This window comes from Podarcis raffonei, chromosome 15 (assembly GCF_027172205.1).
Source record: "Podarcis raffonei isolate rPodRaf1 chromosome 15, rPodRaf1.pri, whole genome shotgun sequence".
Taxonomy (NCBI): Eukaryota; Metazoa; Chordata; class Lepidosauria; order Squamata; family Lacertidae; genus Podarcis; species Podarcis raffonei.
In genome coordinates this window covers 34,363,205-34,375,230 of record NC_070616.1, presented here as the reverse complement: position 1 = coordinate 34,375,230, position 12,026 = coordinate 34,363,205, and the positions used below count along the sequence as shown (strand labels likewise).

General features: G+C 42.8%; 1 protein-coding gene across 1 annotated transcript in view; it reads left to right on the top strand.

The window, feature by feature from the left end:
* Window positions 1-12,026, top strand: part of TCF7L1 (transcription factor 7 like 1) — a 70,745-nt gene that overhangs the window by 45,218 nt on the left and 13,501 nt on the right. The window contains exon 4 of the mRNA XM_053366766.1: window positions 8,221-8,304. Within this exon, the coding sequence (XP_053222741.1) occupies window positions 8,221-8,304 (84 nt within the window). The remainder of the gene's footprint in view (window positions 1-8,220; window positions 8,305-12,026) is intronic.

The following is a 12,026-nucleotide window of genomic DNA, read 5'->3' as shown; positions in this document are numbered from 1 at the left end:
TGGCGCGCTGCGCCTCTCCCGCTGTCCCCCGAGTTTGCGGGGCTGGCGACGGGGAGGAGCAGGCTTCTCCCCCCTGCCAGCCTTCTAGCCAAGTTGGGGGACAGCGGGATGGCGCGCTGCGCCTCTCCCGCTGTCCCCCGAGTTTGCGGGGCTGGCGAGGGGAGGAGCAGGCTTCTCCCCCCCCCCGCCAGCCTTCTAGCCAAGTCGGGGGACAGCGGGATGGTGCGCTGCGCCTCTCCCGCTGTCTCCCGAGTTTGAGGGCTGGCGAGGGGAGGAGCAGGCTTCTCCCCCCCCCCCGCCAGCCTTCTAGCCAAGTCGGGGGACAGCGGGAAGGGCGCGCTGCGCCTCTCCCGCTGTCTCCCGAGTCTGCGGGGCTGGCGAGGGGAGGAGCAGGCTTCTCCCCCCCGCCAGCCTTCTAGCCAAGTCGGGGGACAGGGGGATGGCGCGCTGCGCCTCTCCCGCTGTCTCCCGAGTTTGCAGGGCTGGCGACGGGGAGGAGCAGGCTTCTCCCCCCGCCAGCCTTCTAACCAAGTCGGGGGACAGCGGGATGGCGGCGTTCCGCCTCCCCGCTGTCCCCCGAGCTTGTGGGGCTGGCGGTGGGGCTCTCCTGAAGCCTGGAGAGCGAGAGGGGTCGGTGCGCACCGACTCCTCTCGCTCTCCAGGCTTCAGCGAAAGCCTGCATTCGCACCATAGGACGCACACACATTTCCCCTTCATTTTTGGAGGGGGAAAAGTGCGTCCTATAGTGCGAAAAATACGGTAATCAGATCCGAATACCCTAGATTAGGGTGTTTAAAACTAGAGTAAAATTTGCTCATGTCCAGATAACATCTACGCCATGTGTGTAGCAAGGGCAGGAAATCTGGTCATTAACGTTTGTAATTGGTTGTAGCAACTCTTCTTTTGTTTTTCCTTTCCTCCGCCTCCTGGTTTGCTGCAGGCTTCTTCTCCAAGAGAAGAGACTGCTGACATGCAGTGACTACAGCAGTCCCGGGCAAGCCAAGGCCTGTTGTCTGCACCCCATTGTTCCTGCCTAGGATTGCAGGACCACTGGATTGTTGTTTGAATTGATGAATGTTAATCCCCAGCTGAGGGGAAGCTATTTGGCAAATGGCAGGTTAATGTGCAGACAGCAGGGTGCATTGTACTGTGTGTGTGGCACAACAGCATGTGGGAGAGAAATGGTTAAAATCCTTTTCATTCCCCCACTTGCAGAGGAGGAGGGAAGGTAACAAGCAACCAGGGCTTGTTCTAATCTCTCTGGAATGTAACCATTTTGAAACTTTTATAGCTTCAATATGCCATTAACTCTTCTCTTTTTTTTAATACACACATGGCTGTACAGTGAACGTCTGTTTGAGGCACAGTCTTGCACTTAGAGGGGTGCTCAGTTTTCCACACTGCCCCTGTACCATTAGCTTAGTCTCTTTCCTTGTATATTTTTCAGAGTGTTTCCCCACCCCCACATGCTGCCCTCTTAAATTGTTTAAAATGAGAAGGAGCCTTTATACAACCTTCATAGAGGCACCCCCGCCTCATTCGCCAGCAGCTTCTCTGCTTACCAAATGGATTAGAAAGCCCCCTTTGTGACCAAGAGTGTTGAAGGGTGGAGCATAAAATAAACCAGCTGGAAAACGACAACACAGAGAACTTTTAATTGGGTAGAACTTTCTGCACGTCTTCTGTGGGTATTTTGGGTTTCATGGCTTCTCAGCTCTTGCCAGTGCTTCCTAGAAAGCTGACTCACCAAATGGGGTGGTGCACACTGTGTCCTAGCAGTTACGGGTGGTGTGAGTGTCTTTGAAAATGACTCTGCAGTAAACGGCAAGTGAGCTCACATCACCACTCAATGTTTGGAAACAGATTGGAGCTGTACAGCAGCCAGATCCAGGGACTTCCCCAATCTAACCAGATGCTTTGATCTTCGGGTTTGGAGAGCAGATCAAAGGCAGTCATTTAGGAAACTACTTCTACTGTACTCAGAGCCCAGAGTGTACTGTAGGTCATTGCGCTAGCTAGTTGGGGGTCATGGGGCCAGCTGCATACCAAACATACTCCTTGTACAGATGACAGCCCTGGCTCCCTGCCTTTTCCACAATTGGCTGTTATAGGAGCCTTGAAGAATAAGATCTGATTACAGATCCTCAGCCCAGTTTTATGTAAAGGGCAAGAATTCAGCACTAGCTATATGAATCTCGCAGTAACATTTTATCATTACAGTATTCCAGTGAGCAAATGCATCGTTCTCTCACTTCATTGTCCTCCTAATGCAGGAGTGGGGAACTTGACTCTCCAGATGTAGCTGGACTTCAGCTCACATCAGCCCCAGCTGGCACGGCCGTGGCCAGGGATAATGGGAATTTTAGTCCAGCAAACATATGTAGGGCTACGGATTCTCCACTCTGTCATAAAGTAATGGCCTAAAGTATTGCTCCTTTCATTCTGCCTGTTATGGACTGTACTCTCTTTTTAAAAAGATCATTAAGGTGATTTAACAATAGACAAAAATGCAATAAAAGCATATAAATCAAACTTAAACAATTGAAAAACCATTTCCAGAAATACCAAATTAGTAGTAGGAGAAGGGCAACTTGGAAAATATACTCGGTAATACTAACAAGAATAGTATGTGATTTGAGCTACCGTGTGTTGAGAACTTTCTTTAACCACACACACCTTGAGGTAGGGATTTGGTTACATGGATACATTCCACAGTTTGTGCTTTTTTGTGCAGAGAATTATATATATACAAAAACTCCTCGAACAACTGGGTTAAAGCATAAGATGTACAAGTAGTGTCTGTGCCCATGTTGAATTTCCATACTCTACATGGGAATGTATGTAGGATTAAAATTGAGTTATGGTTTAACATTCACAATATACCTTCTTAAGGCGAGTGAGTGAGTAAACAGCACATAGCAAGTAAGCTTTTGAAGGACTATGGGATAATATTTGGAGGCTGCCAGATTATATGTATTTACTTTTTATGATTGTACAGCCAGACATCTAGCTTCTGTAAATCATCTAGCTTCTGTAAATCACTGCAGTGAGTGAATTAGGAGAACACACATACAGTTGTGGAGACTATCTCCTTAAACCAGAGCTTTCCAAATTTTCACGTTGGTGACACACTTTTTAGACATGCATCATTTCGCGACACAGTAATTTAGTTTTACCAGCAAACCGGAGATTAAACTAACCCCTTTTCAGCCCAAGAGGAGTGAGGGGAGCGTTGGAGCGTTCACGCAACACACCTACACACTGCAGCCGACACACTAATGTGTCGCGACACACAATTTGGAAAGCTCTGCTTTAAACTTTTGCAAACCAGTGCTTACAAGTGTCAATGGTGCCAATTTTATATGAATAAGGTATAATTAATGCAGTAGCCTGCATTGTCTTTTTCCTGAGGGAAGACAGGTTTTGTAAAATGTGAACAGTACTCTTTAAATATTTTCCAGAGTTTTCTGTCTCTGGAAACGTTCCTCTTGGCTCACAGGTGGCAGCGGCTGCTGTTACAGTTGTCTTTTCCTTCTCTCAGGGCAAGGGCCCTCACTTGTATGTTTCATTCACTTGTGCTATGGAGTTGTTAGTTTTGGCAATATTCTGCTTTGAGTTTGGAGGCTCAGTTTTACAGTTTAAATGTAAAAGGTTGAAGGGAAACAGTTCTGCATTGTGGGCAAGACTGGTCTGTCACAGTGGACTGTTTGTATGTTTTATAGGAATGAGATAAGCTCTCTTCCTGTTCCATGTCAAACGTACACAAATCCTGCTTCCTTTGTCCAAAGGTGCTTGGTATATTGGTTGCCTTCCAATTTTTTGTTCTCAATCTCCAAAGCAAGGGGGGGGGGAATCCAGAATCTTCTGTGTTCGGAAACCTTTGGCAATTGCTCTTTATTTTAAAATGTTTGCTCTGTTCCTGCAGAGGAATGTGAATCTGGCCTGGATATGGTGCAAATGTTAGCAAATAAAGCAGCCTTCCATAGGAGCTCAACACTGCTGTGGAGGTGTTAACTATATCTTTACTACATCTCAGAAGTACAGAGAGGTCTTTGTCCACTACAAACCTTAGAAAAGCCCAATATTCACCTTTCTGGTAGGCTGCGTTAAATCAGAAAAACAGGAAGTTCCAACACATCATGCCTCCTATTAATCAGTCAGCGTAGCTGTACCATTCTTTTCACGCTCAAGCACCATAACAGTCATCAAGCTTCTCAGTACACATAATAGCATTTATGGAGTAATATTGGTTGTATAATTTTGCTTGGGCTGGAGTTGAACATTGTGCATGTTCTCTCTTGATGTTATGTCATAGCCAGATCATTGCCTGAAGATGGCAGGGATGGATGCATCGTAAGGACAATGTCAGGAGCATTCATATGTCTCATGCGCTATAACTCAACCCAAACCAGATGTTTTTGTCAAACTCCATGGCATGTGTAATGTTGTTTGGGTCTTGGGAACATTTCACAGCCATGCATATTTGGCCTTGGACTCGCTTCCTTTTTGCAGAGGAAAATGCATATTTCTGCATCTTCTTCCAAATTTCAGATTACAGGAACAGGGTGTATGGATAAATATTTCACCCTGCAATGTTTTTCAGCGTTTCCCCTTCTACTAAGTAATAGACATCACAGAATACAGTAGAAGAAAAGAAGAGTTTGGATTTGATATCCCGCTTTATCACTACCCGAAGGAGTCTCAAAGCAGCTAACATTCTCCTTTCCCTTCCTCCCCCACAACAAACACTCTGTGAGGTGAGTGGGGCTGAGAGACTTCAAAGAAGTATGACTAGCCCAAGGTCACCCAGCAGCTGCATGTGGAGGAGCGGAGACTTGAACCCGGTTCACCAGATTACGAGTCTACCACTCTTAACCACTACACCACACTGGCTGAGTGATGTAAAGAACAAATGGAGAGTGTATCACCTTCTCTCTGGTGACCCTAATCAGAGTGTAAAGGAATGGGTTCCCTTTGTCTGTATCAGTTGCAAAATAATCATCCTCCCATTGCTTTCAGTAGATGGCCGTTTAATACAGGAGATCCACTTTGACATAATTGAACTTCCACTTGCCCTCCTTAATATCAGATCACTTGGGGTCTGAAGTTTGAAGCTCCACTCAAGCCTGTACCTAGCTGACCTTTGCTCCCAGGGAAGCCACATTTGTCCCTCTCCCAGTCTAGGCCGCTTCATTCTTCATGGTACATTTTGGAGTTTTATTTTGGGTTAAGGTAAGTGGAATAAGAATATATGGGGGAAATATTGAGAAATAACTAGAAACACACCTAGGCTACAATTAAAACTTCTCCCATCTGATTGTGGAGAGATGGAACGTCTGTTACAGCCTCTTCCATCTATGCCCTGTGCTGATTCAAGATGGGAAGCCCTTGCTTCAACTCCCAGATAATCTCCTGCCCAGCCACCTGATTTTCTGGACTTTTTTCATGGGTCAGCCCAAAGGTTATTTGTTCACCCTTTCAGTAAGTTTCTGCTTCTAGGCTTGTTGCATCATTACAACTCTTGACTTTTTCCTGCTTTTGTCCCAATACACAGAGCGAAACCAGATGGATCATTAGCTTTGCCTCTGGACTTTTCATGCCTTTCCTGGCACAGTGCAGTGCGTGGAGGGTTCTTGCAAGAGGGTGAAACTATTTTTTTTGTTTTTTGAGTGCTAGGTATCCTTTGTATAACCCTAGATGTCTCCTAAAGCATTGTGCATATACACATAGTTTCTTGCATGAAGGTGGGTACTGTTAGGAAAGAGGGGTTCAAAAGGGGTCAGAGCCACATCAGAAATTTGCTCTACCTCATTTTTCTTCTGCTAGAAAGGCCTGTGTATTTTTAATTAATTAAAAGCATTGATAAAAGGCTTAATATTTCAAAAATCTCTAAGCAGTGTATAGCCTAAAACTCAATAAAGCAGCAGTATAAAACACATAAAAGCAACTAAAGCAAATTCAGAGGAATAGTCTAGGGTGAGCTGCAGTGGTGGTGGGTGGCATTGGCACAATAGCAGTGATTCCTTTACTGCATTTTTGGTTGTGTCTCCACAACCAAAAAAAATAACTTGTACAGATTGTAAAATATTGCTGTTATTAATTCAACTTCTTGTTACTTGTTTCATTTCCTTTTTTATCTCATGAGCCAAGCATCTCAATGGAATAAATTATTTTATTGGAGGAAACTAGATCTAGTTCCCCATACCTGGCCTATTTAGTCCATCCTCCTGCTCTCATTGTGGCCAGATTCCTATGGGAAACCTGCAAGCAGGACACAAACACATTAGCATTCTCTCCACTTATGATTCCCAGCAACTGATACTGAAAGGCATACGGTCTCTGGCACTACAAAAGTCAGCATATATTACAAGCGCAATTTGTTGTACAGGAGCACTATAAGGTATGATGAAGAAGAAGATGAAGATGAAGTTCTCAGGGCAGTTCACATCATAAAACCCCTATTCCTCATAGAGCTAGAATTTCAGAGTGGTTTAACAGTCCTTTCACAGGATACTCTGGGAACTGTATCCCTATGAGGGGAATATTGGTCTACGCACAACTCTCAGTGCCCTTAACTATCTACAGCTTCTATGTGTATGTGGGGCAAGCCCTGACTGCTTAAAATGATATAGCAATTTAAATGTATAGTGCAAGTGTGAATGGGCTAGGTGGCAGGAGAAATGCAGCCCAACTGATGAAGCAAAACAGCTTTTGCTTCTCTTGTACTGTTCTGTGATTGTCAAACTTAAGCTTTTCAGAAGATAGTGGCCGTCTTAGGATTGAATCTGTTCCGATGGCCTGTTGTAACAGATCAGCACTTATTCATCACGTTCTACTTGCAACAGATAGTAGAAATATATGTTGGAGGAAATGTGAAGGTTTGTTTTAAGTTGAAGGGTTAATCTTCCATTTAAATTATTGGTTGTTCTGCCTCTAAATAGAGCATGCTGGGATTTCCTTCCAGCTGTTTTACATCATGAAGATTTGTGTGCTAGGGAAATTCCAGAGCACAGCTGCAACTCATCCACTCCACATTCCCAAATCTCCACATTTCACAGGACATACTGCGTTCAGCTATAGGGCATGGAATAATTTTCTTCCTCTGCTAAAAACACGAAATACCTAGTAATTCTAAGATGCATTATGTCTTACAGTTAGAGGAACTGATTGTGTGAGAGATCCAACAGTGCAAGTTAATTTAAATTGCTTTAGTATTCTTGCTAGCAAAGTTTCGGGAAAATAAAATAAAAATTCCATGTTAGCACTACATTGAAACTGGTCTAAATTAAATTTAGTGCCATGCTGTATTAAATGCCAGTGTTTTAAAAAACAAAACTGGCAGATTGTTTTACATAGTTGGTGTTAAAAAATAATCAACTAAATACTTTCTGGAAAATCACGTTTATTGTCTTTGAGATACGGATTTCCCTAATCTTAAATTCTGTGGAAGCTCCAACATACACAAGAATTTGCTGGATCATTGTGTTACACTGAAAATACTTGTGCACATTCACAAGACACTATGCCTGTACTCAGAAGCCCCATTGAGTTAAATGGGACGGTATTATTCTCAAGTTAGTGGCAGTAGCTCATCTACACCAATATTGCTAGGAATAAGTTTGGTTATATGCTCCCCCCTCTTTCTTCCTTTACATTTCCATCCTTATCTTGCAAATCTCTCTGTGTGTATTTGTATGTGTGTGTTAGTCAGCATTGCTGATCAATAAATCACAGATGAGCAAGAAGGTAAAAAAACAAACAAACATCAGCAGCATTTTAATTGTGAAATTGCCTTAATGTCATAGCATGTAGATTACATATTTTACACAGTGTATCTGCAACATTTTAGATGTTCTTAATATATAGAGTTGGGCCAGTCACAGTTTTTCTTTCCAATCCAGTGTCCGTAGCTTGTGTTGGAAGAAAAAACCATATGATCTGAGCTTCCATATGCTACCAAGGTGATCTGGGAGGCAACCATAAGAGATTTCCCGTTACTATGATGCCATCTTTGTGACCTGTGAGATGGACTAAAAGTGCATCATAATTAGTGAGGAGGTTTTTGATATGAAAAACATAATCCTGCGCTTCAAGCCTTTTTGTATCTGAACAATGCTGAAAGTTGCATTTGTTTGGTTTCTTGGGCCATGAAGTTATTGTGAAATCTGTTGTCAATTTGATTTTTTGTGGCTTTATCTTCTTTATTTCAATATCTTTCAGTATCTGCAGGTAAAGTGGCCACTTCTAGATGTACCAGCTGGAGCTACACTAAAGGATGCAAGGTCGCCCTCTCCTGCACACTTGGTAAGTGTTTGTTGCTTGGTTTTGTGTTAACCCTTCCTGGTCAGACAGTATCTATAGGAATACTCTTAATGTAAACTAAAAAAAGTTGGAGTTTCTGCCTAAAGGAGTGAAAAAGAAGACTGTTGAAAATCAGAAGGTTTGTCAGATTAGAATCGCTATTGTTGTTGGATCTTGACAGTATTAGGAGCTTGCACAAAGATACAGTTGTCAGGGAAAAGTTAGAGTTAGAAGTTTTCCAACAGATAGAACAGAAAAGCTGAAAACACTCTTCTTCAGCATTTACTTTTGTTGAGGGAGCACCCAAATCTTGATTCTTTAGGCATAAAAGAGAAGGACTGTCAGTCTATAGAAGAGCTATTTTAAATTAAATTGTTAAGTTCTGCCACCAAATAATAATTCAAGAAATTAGAAGAAACAGAAAAGTTGTTGTTGAACTAGACATTTGGGTGAATATTCAGGATTCTTTTGCAGTCTTTAGCTGTTTTTTCAAGAGCCTGTATAGTACAAGGTACCAATGCTTAGTAAAAGTCCTTGAAAACTTATAATAAGTTGCTAAGCATTCAGGTTCCTCTTTTGTGATAATCATTTCAGTCTCTCTCTCTCTCCCCCGCCCCCCGCACTTGCCACAGAGTAAGGTAGAATAGACAGAACCTGAGTTTCCCATGTGAAAATAATTGATGACCATTTCTCAGCAATAGTTAACTTCATGTGCACAAGTATTCAAAAAGAGTGAAAACTGAGGCACTTCATTCCCAAGCCATGATACCTTGACTTAGGCTTCGGGAATTCATGAGGCAAAAACATTACTGGAAGCTTTGTTTGAATGAACGATAAAAGCCACCCCTCTATTCTCAATATAAGTGATATAAAGTACCTTTTAGTTCTCCCGCAGCCCTCTTGTGCCAATCCTCACAGACATTATTTGCTTGCTTGTATCCACTACAGTTGCAAACCTGTTGACAAATGCAGTCCATGCATTTATGTTGAGAGAGGTGTTCCCAGCTGTAGTCCATTGCCAATTAATCTAAAATCAATATAAAAAATGAAGCAAAACTTTTTGACAAAATTGATATTACTGATGTTTTACTGTGTAGAAAGAATGGGTACAAAACTTTCAAATTCTACCTTTAAAAAGAGGGGTTTGAAAAGTTGATGGCTTGATCCAACCAAAACAACATCAACACCCTTCTTGAAGGGTGAAAAGAGGCATACTCCCCATTCAGGCCATAAGCTTCGCTAGTGAAGCAGTTTATTTCAAAATTCTCCAAGTCCACATTCATTGGCCTGAGTTTGTCTTGAAAGACTACTTTATCATCTTCTGCATAAATGCAATTTATATTGCAACCTGTGCCTATGTGCTATCCTCCTCCTGATCCAATAAATGATATAGATGGGGAGGCATGCAACTACTTGCTTGGTTGATTTTTTTTATCAGCTGTTTCCCTTTTCGCTTTTTCTGGGAAAGTGGGATTGAACCATTTTCAGACCTTCAACTCCCTATTTACTTCAAAATGTTGTATTTGTTTTATGCACACATGTCTACCACCACTGCAGCAGACAGAACCAATAATTAGTTAGTTAATTAATTAATTAATTAATATTGTATACCGCCCTTCATCCGAGGATCACAAGGCAGTTTACAATATGAAAACACAAAAATTACATACTATAGTAACAAACAAAAACAATGCCTCCCCCCCAATACAATTTTTAAAGCCATAGGAAATAGTGTGTGGTGGGCCCAAGTGTTCAAACCATCAAATGGCTTCTGTACTTGTAATGGGCATCTGAAGCACAGGCAATGAAGATAGGCTTACTCAGGTCACCTTACAATCCCTTTTTAGTGTCAAGTGGTGGCAGGTATTGTGAGCAAGACAACCACAGCAGACTGATGACAAGAAGGTACATGAATGTAATGCAATATCAATAATTTCCTTATAAATAAGCTGATTAGATCAAAGTTTTCATTCATACCATTTAAATTTATTCTTTGTATCATGGAAATCTAAACATGCTTTTTGCTGACAAGCTGACCTTCCTCTTTATGAGTACATATGTGGATCTGTTCGGTAGCTATGAACTTCATATATTCTGTTAATGGGGTCTCCAATATTCTTGGTTCTAATTCTACTTTTATATTCACACTGATTTGTAATCCTAGTGCTCTGCTCATTTGTTCTACCACAAGGAGCAAGGGCACAGAATCTCATATTTTACATTAATGGATTGGCACGTGGTGAAATTTCTAAGTGTAAAGACCTTTCCATTTGTAGAATTGTGGATTGTTTTAGTTACTGAAATTGTGCACAGCCGGAACATTTCCCACACCTAAAATCACCACTTGTAATAGGTCTAATCCCGCCATGAACTAAATCTTAATGTAAAGTTTTACCTTTTACATTGGGTGATCTGCGATAGCCTGTGATAGGTAAAGCTTGAGAAATGTGGAACCATGTTGGCTGAGTGGGTTTCAAAAAGAGAGTTCAGAGTGGGAGTGGAGGAAGAGGAGTGTTTGTATGAAGGGGGAGAACATGTAAGTATGAAAGTTCAATGTGTATGAAAACAGAAATGTTTTCAGGAGGTTTATTCCTTGTGCCTGGCGTCCATGGGGTCACGAAGAGTCGGACACGACTAAACGACTAAACAACAAATTCCTTGATCGTATAATGGCATATCACTGGCAGTTTGTGGATAAGGTGGCTTGCTTTCTTGAGTGATTTGGTCTGAAAGGGCTTTGAGGTTTTTGCTGTGGGTTTGCGTTATTGGCTCACTCCCTTGAGGGTTCTACTTTGCATTGGTTTTGAGGTTTCTGCTATGCCAGTGGTTTTCAACCAGTGTGCCGTGGCACCTTGGGTTGCCTTGAATGGTCGTCAGGGGTGCTGCAGGGCAACACTGGCCTCTATGCCTCTTTCCTTCCCTCCCTCCTCTTTTGCCCTCTTGCGTCTCTGCCTTCCAAAGGCTTGCACAGCTGTTTGTTGCAACAGCCCTGGCTACATGCTCCCCAGGTGAATGGTGCCTCTGGTGTTGGCCAAGGGGTGCTGGTTGCCAGGAGCTGAGGTGGCCTTTGGAGCAAGCAAGCAGATGAGTGAGGGAGCCCAGCCAGCCTGCCAACCCTTGCTGTTGGTAATGGACAAACAAGTCCCAGGCCCTGTGGGGCAGTGTGAGGAGGCACCTCTCTTTGGGACAGGTTGCATCTCGAGAGACCAGGGGCGGCAGCTGTGGCTGCCCAGAGGACTCCCAAGGAGATGGAAGAGGAGGCTGATGAAACACTCCCAAAGGGAGGGTGTTCGAAAAAGGGTGAGAGGCTGCAAGCGAGCGATGACATAATGGGGCTCCTGAGCCCCACAGGGGTGCCGCAGAAAAATGTAGTTGATTAAGGGAGCTGTGGACTCAAAAAGGTTGAAAACCTCTGTGCTATGCAGTTAACAGATTGTCTTTTGAACTAGGCACGCTCAACTAGACACTTTCCCATCTTCAAAACTGGTAACTTGTTGACCCAGTATCATGAATCCATGTTTGCTTGGTGATAGGAAAGTTGGAAGCATATAGATAAATGCCACATGGCATATATGCGTGGACAAACTATTTTCATTGGCTTTACCATTACTGTCATATAGGGATTGTTTGTCTCCTTGAAAATCATATGTTGCCTTATGCAACCTTCTTGAGAAAGCACAAGTATTGACTACATTGTATTGAAACTGAAATTGCACAAATTCATG